The sequence below is a fragment of the Somniosus microcephalus genome, chromosome 5 (genome assembly GCF_052327205.1).
Source record: "Somniosus microcephalus isolate GS21.2 chromosome 5, FLI_Smic_1.0, whole genome shotgun sequence".
Classification (NCBI taxonomy): Eukaryota; Metazoa; Chordata; class Chondrichthyes; order Squaliformes; family Somniosidae; genus Somniosus; species Somniosus microcephalus.
In genome coordinates, this window is record NC_140991.1 from 156,040,163 (window position 1) to 156,062,513 (window position 22,351).

Below are 22,351 nucleotides of genomic sequence, written 5' to 3' on the forward strand. Positions count from 1 at the left end.
AAAGAGAGAGACATTGTCCGACTCATTAATGCGTCTACTTTCCACGCGGTGCCTTGCCACCGCAGCACCGCTGTCTCCTGGTCGGTTGCCTGTGCGGTTCCATCGCAGGAAGGGTTTAGGCGCCTACTCGGCGAGTTCCCGGGGCTCACCAGGCCTACATTTTCGGCAGCAGTCGCGAGGCACGGTGTGGTGCATCACATCACCACAACGGGATCGCCTGTTTACGCTCGGGCACGAAGATTGGAACCCGGAAAGCTTGCAGCCGCAAAGGCAGAGTTTCAGACCATGGAGCGCCTTGGGATTGTCCGACGCTCCGATAGTCCTTGGTCCTCCCCATTACACATTGTACCTAAACCAGGTGGCGGATGGAGGCCTTGCGGGGATTACAGATGCCTTAACGAAGCCACTATGCCGGATAGGTACCCAATACCGCATATACAAGATTTTTCGGCTCATTTGGCTGGCAACTCAATATTTTCCAAAGTAGATCTCGTCCGTGGATATCACCAAGTTCCTGTGCACCCTCAAGACGTCCCCAAAACGGCAGTCATCACACCGTCGGCCTTTTTGAGTTCCTCCGCATGCCTTTTGGATTGAAAAATGCGGCTCAAGCCTTTCAGCGACTCATGGACTCTGTGTTACGGACCTTCCCTTCATTTTCATTTACTTGGATGACATTCTTATCGCTAGTAAGGCTAAGGAGGAGCACATGCTCATTTACGTACACTCTTTGCCCGTCTCAGCCAACATGGCCTCATCATAAACCTAGCCAAATGCCAGTTTGGGTTAACCAGCATTGACTTTCTGGGGCATAGGATCACCTCAGAAGGCGCCGTCCCACTGGCCACCAAAGTAGAGGCAGTTACGGCATTCCCACGGCCTCACACACTCAAATCTCTTCAGGAGTTCCTGGGGATGGTAAATTTTATCATTGTTTTGTCCCCAAGGCAGCCCAATTGATGCAGCCGCTGTACGAAGCACTCAAAGGGAAGTCGGGTAAAGATGTTATCACTTGGACACCACGGATGGACCAGGTATTCCTGGACACCAAGGCGGCATTGGCAGACGCAACTATGCTTGCACACCCACTCCCGGGCGCGACCATCGCCCTTACTACCGATGCCTCCGATTACGCCATCGGGGCTGTTCAGGATCAATGGGTTGACGGGACTTGGCAGCCATTGGCCTTTTTTAGCCGCCAACTGCGCAAGAATGAGCGAAAATATAGCACTTTTGACAGGGAGTTGCTGGCCCTGTTTTGGCCATCCCGGCATTTCCATTTTCTCCTAGAAGGGCGCCCATTCACTGTATTCGTGGACCATAAGCCGCTCACTTTCGCAATGGGCCAAAACGGTGGAGCCGTGGTCAGCCGGCAACAGCGCCACCTTACATTATATCTGAATTTACGACGGATTTACGACATGTGTCCGGCAAAGATAATCTCGTGGCTGATTGCCTTTCGCGTGTCCCAGTCCAGGCAGTTCACCCGGGAATCGATTTCGTCGGGTTGGCGGAAGAACAACTGGCAGATCCCGAAGTTCAGGCGTATCGGACCATGCCTTCTAGCTTGCAGGTAGCCGATGTTGTGTTTCAATCAGCAGGAACCACGCTCTTGTGCGACACATCCATGGGAGTGCCCCGGCCCATTGTGCCAGTCGAATGGCGTAAGAAGATTTTTCAGGTTATACATGGCTTATCACACCCGGGGATGCGAGCTTCACAACGACTTATGTCCTGCAAATTTGTTTGGAAGGGAATGCATTCAGACGTTCGGGACTGGACAAACAATTGCATGGACTGTCAAAAATCAAAGGTCCATCGTCATGTTAAGGCTCCAGTGGCCATCTTCCCGGTGCCGGAACGCCGGTTCGATCACGTACACGTGGACTTAGTGGGTCCCCTCCCCACTTCGCGGGGTTTCATGCATCTCCTGACAATAGTGGACCGCACTACCAGGTGGCCAGAGGCGATTCCCTTGGTCGCTACCACGACAGCGGACGTATCCAGGGCGTTTATTTCGTCGTGGGTGGCCCAGTTTGGGGTGCCATCTGACATCTCCTCTGACCGAGGTCCACAATTCACGTCAGAGTTGTGGAACACAGTTGCACAGGGCTTGGGTACCAAGCTGCACCGTACCACCGCTTACCATCCGCAAGCGAACGGTCTATGCGAGAGGTTTCATCGGTCTCTAAAGGCGTCCCTCCGTGCCAGCTTGCGTGGTCCCAACTGGGTGGACAGACTCCCCTGGGTGATGCTAGGCCTCCATACAGCCCCCAAGGATGACCTCCAGGCTTCATCGGCTGAGTTAGTCTACGGTCAAGCACTTCGAGTACCAGGGGAATTTCTCCCTCCACATACAGAACCGTGGTCGCCTGCTCAGCAGCTCCTTCAGCATCATGAGGTGGCAAAGAATTTCCTGCCTATTCCAACCTCGCATCACAACCTACAGAGCCCTCATGTTCTGGCTGAACTTATGAGTTCCGATTACGTTTTTATTCGGCAGGACGCTCATAGAGATACACTCAGACCACCTTATGCTGGACCGTTTCGTGTCATCTCAGCGGGAGAGAAATTTTTCACGGTCAAAGTGGGAGGTAAGTCCGATACCATCTCTATCGACCGACTTAAACCAGCCCATCTGGATCAGAGTGAACCAGTTGTTGCTGCCCAGCCACCTCGCCGTGGACGACCACCGTTGGCTGCTAGATCGGTTATGCAACAGCCTACCATTGAACTGCCTGCTTCTGCCTCATCCTTGCCTACACCTTCTGCTACTGTTTCCTCCAGCCCAGATGCACCGCTTCAGACACAACCAAGCACCGGCTCGTCTCCCAACGTTCCACTGTCTGAAGTTCGTAGTCATTCGGGCAGAACCATTAAACCTCCTGTTCGTTTGACGCTGTCTGTTAAAGAGAATTCTGGGGGGGCGCCTGTGGCGGAGCCACCAAGAGACACTGGGCAATTAGTAATCATCCCTTTAACTACCATGTAGTGCAGCTGTGGACTGCACCTTTAAACTGTATGTCGTTTCTTGCATTTTCACGTGATGACGTCATGACGCCGATCACGTGACCCCCAGTTGGCGCGGAGAACATGATGACGTCATGACGTCGGCTTCCAGTACTTAGTAGCAGTCTTAGAGAGGCTGTAAGGCTGCACAGACCTGTTTACATCGGCTCCTGTGCTTTTACTAGTTAAGTTGTTTGTTTATTAAACTTGGTTATTTTGTTTCACTGTGTCGAACTTCATTATTCGGATAGGAACTTCCATTCCTACACTCATTAAATTAAGTCATTTTTTAATTTGACTTATTGTTGCCTGCTTTATATATAACTAGCTGAAGTGCCCGGTGGTGCCGAGGGATTTTTGAGGGCATGTTGTTGTTTGAAGAGAGAGAGCGACTGGGGGGAAGAGAGAGCGTGACTGGGGGAAAGAGAGAGAGCGACTGGGGGAAGAGAGAGCGCGACTGGGGGAAGGTGGGGGGGAAGGGGAGGGGGGGAAGGGGGTGGGGGAAGGGGGAAAGGGGGAAAGGGGAGGGGGGAAAAGGGGAGGGGGTAAAGGAGGGGGAGGGGGGAGGGAGGGGGAGGAGGGGGAGGGGAGGAGAGGGGGGGAGAGAGGGGGGAGAGGGGGGGGAGGGGGGAGAGGGAGGGGAGGGGGGAGGGGAGGGAGGGGAGGGGAGAGGGGGGAGGGGAGGGGGAGAGGAGGGGGAGAGGAGGGGAGGGAGAGGAGGGGAGGGGGAGGAGGGGAGGGGAAGAGGAGGGGAGGGGAGGGGGAGAGGAGGGGAGGGGGGGGAGGGGGAGGGGGAGGGGGGAGGAGAGGGGAGGGGAGGGGAGGAGGGGGAGAGGGGGGAGAGGAGGGGAGGGAGAGGAGGGGAGGGGGAGAGGAGGGGAGGGGGAGGGGGAGAGGGCGGGAGAGGAGGGGAGGGGTGGGGGAGGTGGGGGAAGGAGGGGGGGAGAAAGGGAGGGGGGTGCCAGCAGACCCTCTCCCCTCTGCCGGCGATGGCTCCGCTGAGCTCCGTGCCGCCCCACGCACTGACATGCCGAGCGCAGCGCCCCGGTCAGCCCGAGCCCCGCCCTCCCGAGGCCGGGCCTGAGGCGGCTTGAGACGCCCGATTGTGGCTGGCCGGGCCTGGTTGCCTTGGTAACCCTCCTCCCCTCTCCGCCTCCCGATCTCCGGGACTGGGCCTGGGCGGCTTGAGACGGCCGATTGCGGCTGGCGAGCCCGGTTGCCGGGGTAACCCACTCTGCTCCCCCTCCCCTCCCGAGCCCCACCCCCCCCGCTAACCTGCTCGCTTCCCTCTGGCCGCGCTCTGTGTGGAGGTGCACGTGCGCCGTGCAGCGTGAGCGCGAATGAAGCGCGAGGAGCTTGCAGTGAGCCCAGCCAGCCTTTACCAAGATGGCTGGCCACTGGTTCGGAATCGGGCCCAGCGGGGGGGTGGGGGGTGAGGGGTGGGAGGAGCTTGCCACAAAACAATTGCCTAGGGTCCAGCATGGCTGGCAACAGACACCCAGGCTTCGAGGCCTACCTGCAAAAACGGGGAAAGTTAGGAAAATTAATGAGATTAGATAAAAGATTTAGAAAGTAATTAACTTTTTTTAAAAACAAAATGTGTTTTAAAAGCAACTTTTTTTTTAAAGACGCAGAAAGCGGGAAAAAGAAATGAAAAGTTTGGAATCAAAATGGCGGTGACTCACCTCGGTTCAGAACGATAAGGCCCGCCCACATACGCACTGATTGGTCGACCGTCAGGTCACCGAAGCGTAGGATTGGTCAATCGTCCCGTCACTCGACTCTAGAAGGGCCCGCACGCACCAGGAACCTGCCCCGCCATGCAGCGATTGGTCGACCGTCGGGTCGCTCGACCGTACGATTGGTCGACCTCGACGTCACTCAATGCTAATGAGCAGATAATGAGCGGAATTTTGAACATTTTTTGGATACCGCGGGCACAATTTTTGTCTCACCGAAACGTACATACGCTTATGACCGTTCTGGAATCGTAAGCTTTCTTTTGATGTAACACACGTGTAGGTACGCTCTATAACTTTTGATTGTATAGCCGGACAGAGAGACAGAAAGACAGACAGAGAGACATACCGTTTTATATATATAGATAGATAGATTTGTGTCCACACATTGTGGTTTAGGAATATATAGAATTAATTAAGTGGAAAATATTCTCAGTAATCTTTGTCAGTATAACAAAGTATATAAGGGTCAAAATCCTGGCAGTGCTTTGCTCCTGTCTTGACCATGTCCTAGACCCCAGGGCCATGATAATTAACATAATGTTGGGGGCAGGTGATTGTGCCAGTAGCAGTGCAACAGGGGTTCCCACCCAGCATAGGAATTGCAATCTTGGAGCAATGCCTTGCTGCTTAAAAATGGGAAACCGGAAGCATGTAGGGCTAAAGACTGAAGTCATGCCAGATTCAACAACAAAACTCCCATGTGTTAAAAGCACACCCAAGACTTTCCACTTCCCTAGCCCTGATTGCAGTGAGACATCCAAGGACAATTTAGTCTTGTTGGGGCTAACATGCGGACTAGAACAGCACCTATGCCTACTTTCGGCAGATATAGATATGACTGAACTGAAGAGGTGGAAAGCCAGCAGATCCACGTTCTGCTCTAAATTCTATTGCTTCCGTCAACTCTGCACCTGAGTTCCGCCCTGAAGGAGTAGAATTTCTGGACTCTAAAATTTATAAGCAATGGATTTAGATTATAATTACTTCTATTCAAATAGGCTACGAAAATCCACAGGAGTGTAATCCAGAAGTTGTTAGGATCACACCCAATGCCGAACTCTGCCGCTTGCACCACTAAAGCTTGTGGGTTCGAGGGGAAAGGAAGGGGAGCCTGCAGGAGCGGACCTTCAGTGATGTGTGGGGCACATATGCGACGCTCTTCCTTCCACCAAAGACTCGGGAAATGTTAAAATTAAATACCTGGCCTGGGGTTTGGGGGGTGTTGACAGGTGGTGCTGAGTCCCCGCATCCAGAGAGTGTTAGTTGGTGCTCTGAGCAGTCCTAGCGTCAGGGGATCACTTAAAAATAAATGATTAAAAAATGCAGCCCCAAACTTCAGGGTCCAGGCCCACACCATATCCTGCAACCCCCCACCCCCCCCCCAAACGGTGGAGCACACTTGTGTGGTTGGAGGCCGGTACACCACGTTTCACTTGGTGCACTAGCTCCAAAACAAAACCCCCAAACAATGTCACTGTGAACTCCTGTGCAAGTCTGGGAACCATCATATTTGGGTGTTGATAGGGTTTCTGGCTGTTTTGCCAGATTCCCGCCGGAGGTACAGGGGTGGGATCTACCGGAATGTCTGATAAATTCGGGGCCAAAGTGTGTCAGCATGTCTTGAACTCATTTACATGAAATTAATTACTTTTGAAGTGTAGTCACTGTTGTTACATAGGCAAATGCAGCAGCTATTTTCTATTTTGCACACAGTGGGGGAGAAATTCAACTCCTGGCCATCCATTGTGTGCCTGAAAACGATCTATCTTATCTATCTAACCATAGCCAGAGAATCACCTGCAATGGCTTGTCTTCCCGCTCCCGCATCGTTACCTCTGGTGTCCCCCAAGGATCTATCCGTGGCCTCCTCCTATTTCTCATCTACATGCTGCCCCTTGGTGACATCATCCAAAAACACAGTGCCAGTTTCCACATCTACGCTGATGACACCCAGCTCTACCTCACCACCACTTCTCTTGACTTCCTCCATGATCTGTAAATTGTCAGACTGCTTGTCCGACATCCAGTACTGGATGAGCAAAAATGTTCTCCACTTAAATATTGGGAAGCCATGGTCTTTGGTCCCTGCCACAAACTCTGTTCCCTAGCCACCGACTCCATCCCTCTCCCTAGCATCCATCTGAGGCTGAACCAGACTCTTCGCGACTTTGATGTCATATTTCCCCGAAATGAGCTTCCGACCACATATTTGCAGCATAACTAAGACCATCGATTTCCACCTCCATTAAATTGCCCGTCTCCACCCCTGCCTCAGCTCATCTGCCTCTAAGACCCTCATCCATGCCTTTGTTACCTCTAGACTTGACTATTCCAACGCACTCCTGGCTGGCCTCCCACGTGCTACCCTACGAAAACTTGAGGTCATCCAAAACTCGGCTGCCCGTGATCTAACTCGCACCAAGTCCTGTTAACCCATCACCCCTGTGCTCGCTGACCTACGTTGGCACCTGGTTAAGCAACGCCTCGAGTTCAAAATTTTCATCCTTGTTTTAAAATCCCTCCATGGCCTCGCCCCTCCCTATCTCTGTAATCTCCTCCAGCCCCACAACCCTACCCCACCGCACCCCCCCCTCCCCAAAATACTGCGCTCCTCTAATTCTGGCCTCTTGAGCATCCCTGATTTTAATCGCTCAACCATTGGTGGTCGTGCCTTCAGCTGCCTAGGCCCCAAGCTCTGGAATTCCTTCCCTAAACCTCTCCGCCTCTCTACCATTCTTCCCTCCTTTAAGATGCTCCTTCAAACCTACCTCTTTGACCAAGCTTTTGGTCATCTGCCCTAATTTCTCCTTATGTGGCTTGGTGTCAAATTTTTGTCTTACAACACTCCTGTGAACTTCCATGAGTTTCTGCAGCTGGCATGCACATGCATTTAAAATAATGAACTGCATTTGTGTAAGCCCCAACCTCCTGAAGGTTGATTGCTACAGACTACAGCATTTGTAAGCATTCAGTTCCACCATACACTTTAACATAAATTATTAGTAATTTTAAAATGTCGCACCTTGACTTGCCATCTTGCAATTGGCGTGTCATCAACGAGGTCTGTGCTTTCAAATGGTTGACCAGTCTCAGCTGGAATCTGGCAGTCCACAGCTCTACTACTCAAAAAAGTAGCCTTTGTCGGCTGTGGCACAGTTGGAACCCATTCATCATTGACGTACTGTGCTCAATTAGATAAAGGAAATCAAAAGAAATAACATTAATTCTTTTAACACAATAAAACAAAAATTATAGCACAACTCATGCTGGCTCCTTACAGTTTTTATCTATATAGAGCCTAATTTCACCCTCTTCTCTTTGAGTGCAAACATATGTTTGCAGATCACTCCATTTTGCCTTGGAGTAGTGGTAGACTAACTAGGATTGGGGAGCATCCATGCTCTATATTCCAGGTCAGGTAATTGTCTGCATTTTTATGACAGTAATGCCCGACTGGAGAGGTTCAGACTAAATTATGGGATGAGGTTATTGAGCAGCACCAACCCCAACAGAAGCTGGCACTTTGCCTGGAAACTGGAGAGCAGGCTCGGGAAGAGTCCCAACAGAAATGAAAGTACACAGAGCCTTCAGCTTCTTCGGGAGCTATGAGGCATTATTATCCTACTTATACTTGTTACTTGTACCATTCATTGTGCAACTTAGGTGCTTTGATATAAAAATTGTAATCATGTCTGGTGCTGAAATCAAAGCTTAACTTAGCTACTCTGTACAAATAGTTTTAATTAAGTTGGCTTTGGCCACTGAAATAAAACAATTTGTTATTCAAGTTAAGTTAGTGCACTTGAAAAATAATTAACAGTGATAGATTAATCTTGTTCGATTTGGCTAACCTATAAAATTAACTTTGATGTTATGGCTCCTGCCAGATATCTTTTATACATTATGGGGGAAAAATTTGGTTGATTAGCGCCTCCCGTTAGTGCCCTAAGAGGGTGCTAACGGGCACAAAGCAACTAGCGCCCAGGCGTGGCAATGTTTGCGCCGCTCACAAAATTAACCAGACATTTTGCGGTGGCACTAAACACTACCGCTACGATCTCTTACGCCCGCAGATCGTGACGTCAGTCGAGTGTGCAAGGCCCCGGCAGTACCCCGGACTGGATATTGAGTCGCGCCCCCTGCCTTTCCGCCTGCCGTTAGCAACGACAGGTAGAGGGGAACGTTTTTCAGTCGGGAAGGGACTGGGGAAGCGCTAAAGGCGGCCGCTTCCTGCCTTTTTTTGTCGGCGACATTTTGCACCAGGCATTCTGAGAGAGACTGACTTCTGGAGAGATTCAATGCTGTGTGAAGGAGTTTTGGGTACTGAGCAGCACTTTGCAGGTTCATTTTGATTGACCTTCCTTGCATCGATTTAGAAAAGACTATGGGGGCTGACCTCTGAGCTCTTTCCCTGGGCCTCTCCATTGTTCTTTCCAGCAGAATTGATGTACATGTCTCTCCAGGCCGAGATTCAAGGCTGCAATGAGCAGGGTGTGGCTGAAGAGCAAGCTCGACCCTCCCCTTTAAGAGCTGGCCGGCGCCAGTGTGTCTGTGTTCCATTGTTAACTGACATCACATGAGCTTCGCCAGCGCTCTGAAGTAGTACCTCGCTCCTCGGCGTTAGCGCCTGATTTAGCGCTCAAACCACCTCCGGGGCGATAGAGGCCAAGTTTGCAGTCGGAGGCGACAATTAGTGCCAGGCACTAATCTTTGCACCCGGCCGATAATTGCGCCCCAAACGAGGCGATACCGAATTTCTCCCCCTATATATTTTATCTCGTTATGCAACTAACATGATGTGATTCTGGTGGTATTATTAAGTAAATGCCGGCAACGTCAATGAAGATTGAAAGATTGTTACTATAGCTTACTAATTTTCATATTCAATGTAACCTTCATCATTTGATCTTTAAAAAACCTTACATTTTTATAAACTCACAATGGATAGTCCTGAAGAGATAGGAGTCCTTACATCCATTCAAGGTATTAACTCTACTCTCTACTTCACACGTGTTCACACACATGTAGAAAATGAATAGTCTCAATTGATGTAGTTTGGAGAAGCTCACTGGTGTTGCTGTCGCAATGGCTGTGTCCGGGCACTGCCGTAAGTTAACTAATGGGGCTCAGATCAAGGAGCTGCTAGCTGCCAATGACAGCTTATTGTTTGACTGCGACGGGGTGATTTGGGAAGGGGGGGAGAGCTATCCGAGGGGCCCTTGAGGTGATCAATTCTTTGTAAGCTCATTTACTTTGTCACCAATAACTGCAGCAGGTCCAGAGAGATGTATCGCCATAAGTTCTCAGCTCTGGGTTTCAAGGTCAAGAGGGAGGAGATACTTAGTACTGCCCACTGCTCTGTCTTGTATCTGAGGGATTTTGCCAGGATAAAAGGCAAGGTTTGTGTGTTGGGCAGTGAGGATCTTTGCAGCTAGTTGACGTCTGCTGGGATCCAAATGTTGGGTGGAGTCCGAGAAGACAATGAGGGCCTGCCTGTGGCTGTGTGTGTTCTGGACTCTGAAGTTCAGGCAGTGCTGATTGGTTTACATGAGAACTTTAGCTTCGTCAGACTGGCCAAAGCTTGTAGTTACTTGAAGAATAACTGAATCGGCTGAAATGGTGACTAACATTTCCATTATATAAACAATTAAATATATGGTATGATAGACCTCCGTAATGAAAGCCTAAACAAATCAAACATTTGCACTTGGATAAAACAAGGGAACTGTTAAGTTTGAACTGTTACAAAATAATGCCCAATATCCAAAGACTGAGTCAAATTTGACAAGTCTCAGCTTTACAGCAAGTAGCAAGTTTATTTCATTCCAATCATTTTACTTTGAACTCTTAGAAACCTCTCACACCACTTTACAAATGCCTGCAGAACTGTAGGTTAAAATGTGTTTTAACAAAATAGCCCTGTACTCTATTTACTATTGAGTATAGACTGCATCCTGTAACTTTACTTACTTGCAACTTGATGATTTCACACGTTAAACTTGCAGATTCCATGAACCCCTGGCCGAAGACCCTCACAGAGGTACAGTCATACTGCCGAACATCACACAATCCAGAATTCTCCAACTCTATGATTTCAGGAAGCTGATCTTCGATATTAATATCATATAAAATGTGAATTAAATTGTACAATCTGCAGAATTTTATACTTGCAAGACCTTACATTTAGCTGTCTGTAAGTCTTTCCCAAACTAAAAATTCTGAATATTTTTTTTTCCCAAGTACTGCTTAATTACTGCTTTCCATCATTAGCAAAGGGGGGGAAGGGGAGAGGGGGTTGTGACATTGACCCAGTGAGCAGTACAAAACTGGATTGTTCTTCCCCCTTCCGGCAGATGCCTCGCCTCTGCTCAGTATCTCCCCATACTGTGCAGCTCCATTCACCAATGAGCAAAATGGGGAACACAACCTGCATCCTCAGGGAGTTACACTACTCAATTATTAATAATTCTACAAAGCGTCAATAGATGTGCTAAAGATTGCAAATGCAATAGGAAAGTTTGATAAATTTAGAAGTTTTATTTATTTGTGCCACAGTACTTACCGACTAAAACACTGCAATCATAGCTGCTGAAACCTGAAAAACAGGCACAACCCCACTCAGTGCATTCACCATTGTCATTGCAAGAACTGGGACACCTTAGTGCTGACAAGATATCCTGAGGTACACTAGATAAGTCCCCATTGTCACTTCCATGATAGATCCCATCTTGTAGAAGTTTCCTTTCACATTCATTCTCCAATAAACTTAGGCCTCCACTTGCCCAGCTGAGGTCATCCTTAAGCTGAAGATCCAAGATACAAATATCTACAACATCCATTAATCGTCGGCCTAGTAACTCTCCACAGGTTTGGCCCACACTGGAATTGGTAACTGTCTGTTGGCATAAATCAAAGGCCTTAGCTTCTGTCAGTCCAGAAGGTGTAGGCCAAGAAGGCAAGATCTCCTGATGAAGTTCAGAAGTATGGTCCTCAGGAAAGAAGTAACTAAATCCTTCTAAGTCTGTCTGTGTAAGACTTTGAAAAGGGAATGTTGGTAAGTACTCATAGTAATTTTGGCGTTTCCATCTTCTATTGCCAAGATGCCTTTTCTGATGGTACCGGTTGTTCTTATGTTTGTTCCTTCTACTGTGTTCCCTTGATATCCCTTGTTTTCTCAGCATGCTGTTCCCTCTAGGATATACATAGGAGACCCTTGCAAAATGGATAGTTTGGTTTAATTTACTCAGACTGGTATAATGTATATCTGTTAAAGTAGAAATTGTAGACTTGTTTTGAGCATTGCGTCTGCTAATTCCTCTAATCAGCTCAACAGTGCTAATGTACTCTGCTGTAACATCCAGCACTGGTATCAAATTCGAAAATCTCACGTTTTCACTGCCCGGACAGGCTGAAGGAACCCCAGATTGAGGAACAGAATCTAGTTTATTAGAAGACTGCTGCAGCATAATTGAGTCAGTGCTACAACTACAATAACGTCTTCTTTTGACAATAACAGGTGAAGGTGCTGTTTTATCAAATAGACTCTTCCCAGGCATAATTCTGTAAAAGCACAACCAGAAACAACATTACACATAGTGTGTCACATCTGTGAACAGTCAACCTCTGTATAGAGTGCACATTACATTTTAGTTAAAAGATTTATTATTGAAATTAAGCCTATCCCATTTTTCATAAACACTCCTTTCCTTAAAAAATACATTCTTGATTATAAGTTGGTGTGTAAAATACTGAAACAACCTAACAGAAAACTTGGACATAATTGCAATATCAGGTTCAGTGATGGTTGGTATGTAGCAATCATAAGGGAAAAATCAAACTAGTGTCAAATACATAACTGACTCACAAGGGTCAAAATTGGGCTTGGTAGCACCCATTTCTAGGGCGCTGCAAGACCCATTAAGGTTACAAATGGCATCCGTGGCGCACACGCATAGTCCTAATGTGAATTGTGCAGGGCGCCGTCTTGGTGAAAGGGTTAGCGCCGCGCTCACTTAATGTCCGCCGGAAGCATGGAGACCAGGCAGATCATGACTTCAATAAGCATGCAACGCTGATTTGTCGCCAGTGTTGCCATTTTGAAGGTCCATGCTCCAGTCAACGCCCTCTCTTAACCTCGCATCGCTGAACATACATTAAACAGCATGAAGGACCCCCCCACCAGCGCTATTTAAAGGGATCATCAACTACTTACAGGTTAGTTGCTGGTGTATTTATTCTGGCTGTTGCTACAATTCTACACATTTTTGGTGCTTTCCATAGTTGTTTCAAATTTCAAACGTGTACAGGGAGCAGTGTGGCAGGTGCTGAAGACATTTTTGCTGACTCCAAGGCTTCTGCACAAACCAGCTGCTCCCAGATATGGGTGGCCTAGTAGGCCTTCCTCTTAGAATTGGGCATGACTGGGAGAATGAGCAGAGGCCATGCAGAGCAGGACAAACTGCTAGAAGAGGGGGAGAAGGGCTCCCAGCAGGAGGCCATATCTGCCCAGGGTGTTCAGGGAGCAAGTCTCCTACCTGAACTTCAATGAGGACCAATGCTTGAGACATCAGCACTTCACTAAGGAGATTGTCACTGAAATCTGTCAACTGCTGCAGACACAACTCCAACCTCAGAGCAGGGCAAGGACCGCATTGCCAGTGGCTGTGAAGGTGACCGTGGATATGAACTTTTGTGCGTCTGGCTGCTTCCAGGCTGCTGCTGGTATTAATTAGTACCATCTCGCAGTTTGCAGTGCAATGTTGCATAAGGGAGGTTACTGAGGCTCTCTATTCAAAGAGAGATAACTTTATTTCATTCCCTCTTTCGAGAGAGAAGCAGGCGGAGCGAGCACAAGGGTTTACAAGGATTGCAGGCTTCGCCATGATGCAGGGTGCCATTGACTGCATGCACATTGCTTTGCGTGCACCTCAGCCAATGAACAGAGCAGTTAGTGCTGGCTGCACACAGAAATCATTAAAATGCAGGCAGCACGTAATGAGCAGGCAGCACAAAGTTTCCGTGCTGCCTGCATTACACTTAATGGGGACAGGGTAATCTTGCATCGCTATCCCCGTGCCTGTTTTAAGGGGCTATCTAATTTAGCACTCACAGTTTTTTACCAACAGATTTTTTTCAATTAATATATTTTTTGACAACAAGCATAATCTACATAGCGAAATCGCCATGGCATGGATGGGAATCTGGCCCATCCTTTTGTAGAATCATCTGATTTTCATGCCATTGAAATTAATGGAATGAAAATCGAGCAGATTCAATAATGGGTGAGTGATGCGCTCTGCCAAATTAACAACCATGCAGTGCTGAAGAAAACTTACCCCATCATTTTGAGATAAAACTTCTGAATTAATCATACCTCCAATTTTCAATGAAACCATCAAGGTTGTCAATCTTTTCTTGAATTAAGAGATCATCTGAATTATGAAAATCATTATTCATATCACCATCAAAAGTGCCACAAAGGCCCCTGGTACTTTGGAAGTCTATGCCTGGTGCTCTGAGTGTTATACTCATTCCCCATTCACTCAAATCAGAACGGACGAATGCTCCAGAAGAAAATGTGATCTATATGGAGAAAGAAAATTTCAGCAATTGTTATTCTCTTTGTTTATTTAATTGATGCATTTGCTTCGATATGATCCTAATTATATGATCACTGGAGTACTGTAATATATAGCTGCAATTATATTGTAAATACAACCGGTTATATTCCTTTTCCAATTACTAAGACAACTGCAGCATTGGTGGGGAACACATTTGTTTTATACAGATGCTACAGTTATAAACATTGATTGAATTTGGGGTCAGGCCCTGACCGGACACTGGAGCAAAGCAGATAAGGGCGTCTCACTCCAACTTCATGTCAGACCTTAACTCTGGGCTTACACTCCATGGGGGCAAAGATCTTCAGCCTTGCTCCCTACATATGTGAGATAGAACAGGTGCTGATAACCACCATTCCTGACCCTGCCAGAGTATTTTATTTTTATTCGTTTATGGGATGTAGGCGTCGCTGGCAAGGCCAGCATTTATTGCCCATCCCTAGTTTCCCTGGAGAAGGTGCTGGTGAGCCACCTTCTTGAACCGCTGCAGTCCGTGTGGTGAAGGTACTCCCACAGTGCTGTTAGGTAGGGAGTTCCAGGATTTTGACCCAGCGATGATAAAGGGTCGGCGATATACTTCTAAGTCAGGATGGTGTGTGACTTGGAGGGGAACATGGAGGTGGTGGTGTTCCCATGCACCTGCTGCCCTTGTCCTTCTATGTGGTAGAGATCGTGGGTTTGGGAGGTGCTGCCGAAGGAGCCTTGGCGAGTTGCTGCAGTGCATCTTGTAGATGGTACACACTGCAGCCACGGTACGCCGATAGTGGAGGGAGTGAATGTTTAAGGTGGTGGATGGGGTGCCAATCAAGTGGGCTGCTTTATCCTGAATGGTGTCGAGCTTCTTGAGTGTTGTTGGAGCTGCACTCATCCAGGCAAGTGGAGAGTATTCCATCACACTCCTTATTTGTGCCTTCTAGATGGTGGAAAGGCTTTGGGGAGTCAGGAGGTGAGACACTCGCCACAGAATACCCAGCCTCTGACCTGCTCTTGTTGCCAAAGTATTTATGTGGCTGGTCCAGTTAAGTTTCTGGTCAATGGTGACCCCCAGGATGTTGATGAAGGGGGATTCAGCGATGGTAATGCCATTGAATGTCAGGGGGCGGTGGTTAGACTCTCGCTTGTTAGAGATAGTCATTGCCTGGCACTTGTGTGGCACAAATGTTACCTGCCACTTATCTGCCCAAGCCTGAACGTCGTCCAGGTCATGTTACATGCGGGCATGGACTGCTTCATTATCTGAGGAGTTGTGAATGGCACTGAACACTGTGCAGTCATCAGCGAACATCCCCATTTCTGACCTTATGTTGGAGGGAAAGTCATTGATGAAGCAGCTGAAGATGGTTGGGCCTAGGACACTGCCCTGAGAAACTCCTGCAGTGATGTCCTGGGGTTGTGATGATTGACCTTCAACAACCACAACCATCTTCCTTTGTGCTAGGTATGACTTCAGCCAGTGGAGAGTTTTCCCCCCGATTCCCATTGACTTCAGTTTTACTAGGGCTCCTTGATGCCACACTCGGTCAACTGCTGCCTTGATGTCTAGGGCAGTCACTCTCAATTCACCTCTGGAATTCAGCTCCGTTGTTGATGTTTGGACCAAGGTTGTAATGAGGTCGGGAGCAGAGTGGTCTTGGCGGAACCCAAACTGGGCATCAGTGAGCAGGTTATTGGTGAGTAAGTGTCTCTTGATAGGACTGTCGATGACACCTTCCATCACTTTACTGATGACTGAGAGTAGACTGATGGAGCGGTAATTGGCCGGATTGGATTTGTCCTGCTTTTTGTGGACAGGTCACACCTGGGCAGTTTTCCACATTGTCAGATAGATGCCATTGTAGCTGTACTGGAACAGCTTGGTTAGAGGTGCGGCACGATAGCTGGGATGTTGTCGGGGCCCATAGCCTTTGCTGTAACCAGTGCGCTCAGCTGTTTCTTGATATCATGTGGAGTGCATCGAATTGGCTGAAGACTGGCTTCTGTGATGGTGGGAACATCAGGAGTAGGCTGATATGGATCATCCACTTGGCACTTCTGGCTGAAGATGGTTGCAAACACTTCAGCCTTGTCTTTTGCACTCACGTGCTGGGCTCCACTATCATTGAGGATGGGGATATTCATGGAGCCTCCTCCTCCCATTAGTTGTTTAATGATCCACCACCATTCACGGCAGGATGTGGCAGGATGGCAGAGCTTTGATATGATCTGTTGACTGTGATAATCGCTTAGCCCTGTCTATAGCTTCCGCTTTTTAAGCATGCATGTAGTCCTGTGTTGCATTGGCACCTAATTTTTTAGGTACGCCTGGTGCTGCTCCTTACTGAACCAGGGTTAGTCCCCTGGCTTGATGGTAATGGTAGAGTGAGGGATATGCCGGGCCATGAGGTTACAGATTGTGGTGGAATACAAATCTGCTGCTGCTGATGGCCCATTGCGCCTCATAGATGCCCAGTTTTGAGTTGCTAGATCTGTTCCGAATCTATCCCATTTTGCAGTGGTAGTGCCACACAACATGATGGAAGGTGTCCTCAGTGTGAAGACAAGACTTCGTCTCCACAATGATTGTGCGGTGGTCACTGCTACCAATACTGTCATGGACAGATGCATCTGCGACAGGTAGATTGGTGAGGACGATGTCAAGTAGGATTTTCCCTCGTGTTGGTTCTCTCACCACCTGTCGCAGGCCCAGACTGGCAGCTATGTCCTTCAGGACTTGGCCAGCTCGATCAGTAGTGGTACTACCGAGCCACTTTTGATGATGGACATTGAAGTCCCCCACCCAGAGTACATTCTGTGCCTTTTCTACTTTCAGTGCTTCTTCCAAGTGGTGTTCAACATGGCGGAGTACTGATTCATAAGCTGAGGAAGGGCAGTATGTGGTAATCAGCAGGAGGTGTCCTTGCCCATGCTTGACCTGAAGCCATGAGACTTCATGGGGCCCGGAGTCAATGTTGAGGACTCCCAGGGCCACTCCTTCCCAACTGTATACCATTGTGCTGCCAGCCCTGGGTGGGTCTATCCTGCCGGTGGGACAGCACATACCCAGGGATGGTGATAGGAGTTTGGGACATTGGTTGAAAGGTATGATTTTGTGCGTATGACTGTCAGGTTGTTGCTTTACTGCGGGACAGCTCTCCCAATTTTGGCACATGTCCCCAGATGTTGGTGAGGAGGACTTTGCAGGGTCGACTGGCCTGGGTGTGCTGTTGCAGTGTCCATAGCCGGTGCCGAGGTCGATGCTGGATGGTCTGTCCGGTTTCATTCTTATTATTGTGTTTCGTAGCGGTTAGTTACAACTGAGTGACTTGCTAGGCCTTTTCAGAGGGCAGTTAAGAGTCAACCACATTGCTGTGGGTCTGGAGTCACAAAGGCCAGACCAGGTAAGGACGGCAGATTTCCTTCCCTAAAGGACATTAGTGAACCTGATGGGTTTTTACGACAATCCGATAGTTTCATGGTCACCACTGATACTAGCTTTTTATTCCAGATTTATTTAATTAACTGAATTTAAATAGCTGCCATGGTGGGATTTGAACTCACGTCTCTGGATTATTAGCCCAGTGACATTACCACTATGCTACCGTTCCCTGCATTTTGAGCCAGCTGCGGAGGAGGGAAAAGCGGCACTGGCCAGCCGATCTTTTGGCAGTATTGCCGCAGGAAGAATTTTTATTTTTATTTATAAGGAGCAATATTAATGAAGATGCCCCAATTTTGACTGTGGGTGGGTATATAGGCCATGACCCAGACTTGAATTCCCAGGTGGGCCCTACTTCTGTCGTTGAGCAGACCTGTCTGCCAGGTTCATCCTGATGTCCAGGTCACTTGGCGTGGAAATTCCCTCCCCTCAACCCTACCCCCTGCAACATCATGAACATATTTGATGTGGACAGAAGTCCGACCACAATCAAGCGCCGATGGACACTCATGACCTGGGCCGGGACCTCGCATTCCTCAGTCCCGGCCAATTTCCCTGCAGCCGTGCAGTACTCCCAGCTGACATATGCTGAGAGTGCACCACTGGCGTCATGGAAATTCAGGTCCCATGATTTTAGTGTAGGTACAACAAATATATATTTTTCACTTGTTCTCAGGAAGTGGGTTATACTGGCATGGTCATATTTATTGCTCATCTCTAGTTGCCTTGAGAAAGTCGTGGTGGCCCTTCTTGAACCACTGCCATCCTTGTGGTAAACGTACTCCCATGATGGTGTTAGGTAAAATGGCCAGCTTCTGTCCACAAGCAAAGAGATTTCAGGAATTGGAAGCTGACATTTGTACCTGGGTAAATAAGGTCTTACTGGCATACAGGATTGACAGGATTAGGGGCTGAATGCCTGTTTAAGGACCCTCTCAGAACTTGGTCAGTTCTAAGTGGAGTATGCGCTGGGCATTCTCCGCTCAGATTTTCCTGTTCTTGTTGCAGCCTAACCAGTTCTCTGAACTGCCTCCAATGCAAGTATATCCTTCCTTAAATAAGGATACCAAAACTGTACGCAGTACTCAAAGTGTGGTCTCACCAATACCCTTGTAGCAGGACTTCCCTGCTTTTATACTCCAACGCCCTTGCAATAAAGGCCAACATTCCATTTGCCTTTTTGATTACTTGCTGTACCTGCATGCTAACTTTGTGTGTTTCATGCACAAGGACCCCCAGGTCCCTCTGAACTGTAGCATTTTGTAATCTCTCTCCATTTAAAAAATAATTTGCTTTTTTATTTTTCCTACCAAAATGGATAACCTCACATTTTCCCACATTATACTCCATCTGCCAAATGTTTGCCCACTCACTTAGCCTGTCTATATCCCTTTGCAGATTCTTTGAGTCCTCTGCACAACTTGCTTTCCCATTCATCTTTGTATCATCTGCAAACTTGGCTACATTACACTCGGTCCCTTCATCCAAGTCATTAATGTAGATTGTAAATAGTTGAGGCCCCAGCACCGATCCCTGTGGCACCCCACTAGTTGCAGTTTGCCAACCGGAAAATTATCCATTTATCCCGACTCTCTGCTTTCTGTTAGTTAGCCAATTCTCTACCCATGCTAATATATTACCCCCAATTCCGTGAGCTCTTATCTTATGCAGTAACCTTTTATGTGGCACCTTATCGAATGCCTTCTGGAAATCCAAATACACATCCACTGGCTCACCTTTATCCACCCTGCTCGTTACATCTTCAAAGAACTCCAGCAAATTTGTTAAACGTGATTTCCCTTTCATAAAACCATGCTGACTCTGCTTGACTGCATTATGATTATCCAAATGCCCTGTTACTGCTTCCTTAATGAAGGACTCCAGCATTTTCCCAACGACAGATGTTAGGCTAACTGGTCTATAGTTTCCTGCTTTCTGCCTCCCTCCTTCATCATATAAATAACGGGGTTACATCTGATACAATCAACATTCCTGACAACCTTGGGGAATCCTGAAATTCTGAAAAACTTGATGACCCTCTCAGTCTTCTGTCTGGGACCACGGTCAAACTATGTCAACTGAGCTGGCCAGCAAAGAGGATACTTGGGGGGAAAAATTCAGTTGGTAGCGCCACCCGTTAGTGCCTTAAGAGGGCGCTAAGTGGGGCGCAAACCAACTAGCGCCTGGGCACGGCGATATCTGCGCCTCTCGCGAAATTAACCGGACATTTTGCGGCGGCACTAAACACTACCGCCACGATCTCCTGCGCCGGCAGATCGTGACGTCAGTCGAGTGGGCAACACCCCGGTAGCACCCCGGACTGGAAATTGAGTGGCGCCCCCTGCCTTAACGCCTGCCGCTAGCAACGACAGGTTGAGGGGAGCGTTTTGCAGTTGGGAAGGGACTGGGGGAGCGCTATTTAAAGGCGACCGCTTCCTGCCTTTTTTTGTTGGTGACATTTTTGCACCATGCATTCTGAGAGAGAGAGAGAGAGACTTCTGGAGAAATCCTACACTGTGTGAAGGAGTTTTGTATACTGAGCAGCACTTTGCTGGTTCATTTTGATTTGCCCTTCCTTGTATCTATTTAGAAGAGACTGTGGGGGCTGCACTCTGAGCTCTTTCCCTGGGTCTCTCCATTGTTCTTTCCAGCAGATTTGATGTACAGGTCTCTCCAGGCCGAGACTCAAGGCTGCAATGAACAGGATGTGGATGGAGAGCAAGATCGACCCTCCCCTTTAAGATAAAAACAGAAAATGCTGGAGAAACTCAGCAGGTCAAGCAGCATCTGTGAAGAGAGAAACAGAGTTAACGTTTCAGGTCGATGACCATTCATCAGAACTCCCCTTTAAGAATTGGCCGGTGCCAGTGTGTCTGTGTTCCATTGCTGACTGACATCACATGAGCTTCGCCAGCGCTGTGAGTTAGCGCCTCGCTCCTTGGCCTTTGCGCCTTAAGACAGATGTGAAGCGCCTGATTTAGCGCTCCAATCACCTCCAGGGGCGATAAAAGCAAAGTTTGCAGTCGGAGGCAATAATTAGCGCCAGGCGCTAATCTTTGCGCCTGGCCAATAATTGCGCCCCAAATGGGGCGATACCGAATTTCTCCCCCTTGGTGTCTTGCCGAATAGATGAATGCTCGGCAAATTGACTGATGTGGCAAATGTTCCTGTGGTTCCCAGGAATGAGCCTGTCTATGACTGAAACGCAGCCTGCTGAGACAGAACTCCCAGAAATGTCTCAGAAAATGCGGATGGGTCAATACGTTGCTCTCGATGGATACTGCTGGGATGTTGTGGCTATCCTTTGGTGCTGCCCGATTCATCTGGCTTCCCTCATAGCCTCCTGCTGCACCTCTTCCTCCATGTTAAGTATGATTCCCTTTGGGAAGCCTATCTTTCAGCTTTCAGATACTGGCTCCCTAATTATCGTTAAACACAAAGGATAATGCTCTCTAATTATCGTTAAACACATTATGCTCTCCAAGGATAATGCAGAATGCAGGTGAATGCTTACTGAGTAGAATGACGGAGAAATCCACACAGGTAGTATTTCTATTTTCCCAATACAGAAGTATGGAATGCACACTCTCTCCACACTAACTTCAGAGAGCTTAAGTGCAGTTTGGCAAGAGGCAAAGCTTAGGCTGCAGGGAAAGTCCTGGGCCTAGAATTTGGGTATAGCCCCGCTTGGGGCGTTAGAATTGGCGCTGCGCAAATTTTATAGCCAGACGCAACTTATCACCACCTCGCGCGATATTGGGTTGCAGCGCCCCTAAAGGTGATTGAGGCACAAGTTCAGGAGTTACACGGGACTCCTAAGGCGCTAACATGCCGGCGCAACCCAATATCGGGGCGGGTGGGCGCAGCGCAGGTGCTCTCAATTACTGATGACCACGAGACTTCCAGGCGCCGGCCAGCTCTTAAAGGGGTGGGTCAGTCAGCTCCAGCATCCACACTCTGCGCCTTGTAGGCCTGAAAAATCGGAGCAGGCCCTTCTCTGGCGCAAAAAACTTGGAGCAGATGGAGAGGGTGAGGCAGAGAGCTTCACCAATGAGGCTCTGGAGGAATTGGTAGCCGCAGTGGAGCGCCGGCGAGATGTCCTCTACCCCGACAATGGCAGGAGGCCTAATCATAAGGACTACCGACGAGCTTGGAGGGATGTTTCTCAGAGGGTCAACTCCAGCAGCATGGCAACCAGGGGCCCTGTGCAGTGCAGGAAGAAATTCAACGACCTCACTTGGGTCGTGAGAGTGAGTGGTGTTTATGCAAACTTCTGCATCCCTCCATTTGCACCTGACTTTATGGCTACAGGGTGCGCTATGCCCCAATGGCCATCCATCAGCAAGCACCCATGGCCCTTTCTGGGCACACACATGCACATTTGACTCAGGGCATCATGTAAGGGCTCTTCCACCATGGGGGGCATGAGATGATAACTCAGGGCATCATGTAAGGGCTCTTCCACCATGGGGGGCATGAGATGATAACTCAGGGCATCATGTAACATCACTTCCCGTCCTTTCCCCTGCAGGCCAAGCTGGCGAGGAACCGCAAGGACCAGCTTC

General features: G+C 48.5%; 1 protein-coding gene and 1 pseudogene across 1 annotated transcript in view; one reads left to right on the forward strand and one right to left on the reverse strand.

Moving 5' to 3' along the window:
• Positions 1 to 22,351, reverse strand: part of vwde (von Willebrand factor D and EGF domains) — a 374,620-nt gene that overhangs the window by 148,143 nt on the left and 204,126 nt on the right. The window contains exons 11-14 of the mRNA XM_085988385.1: positions 14,125 to 14,333; positions 11,314 to 12,311; positions 10,722 to 10,858; positions 7,774 to 7,932 (exon numbers count right to left, since the gene is read on the reverse strand). Coding sequence (XP_085844511.1) covers positions 7,774 to 7,932; positions 10,722 to 10,858; positions 11,314 to 12,311; positions 14,125 to 14,333 — 1,503 coding nt within the window. The remainder of the gene's footprint in view (positions 1 to 7,773; positions 7,933 to 10,721; positions 10,859 to 11,313; positions 12,312 to 14,124; positions 14,334 to 22,351) is intronic.
• Positions 9,837 to 10,357, forward strand: LOC147117407 (uncharacterized; annotated as a pseudogene).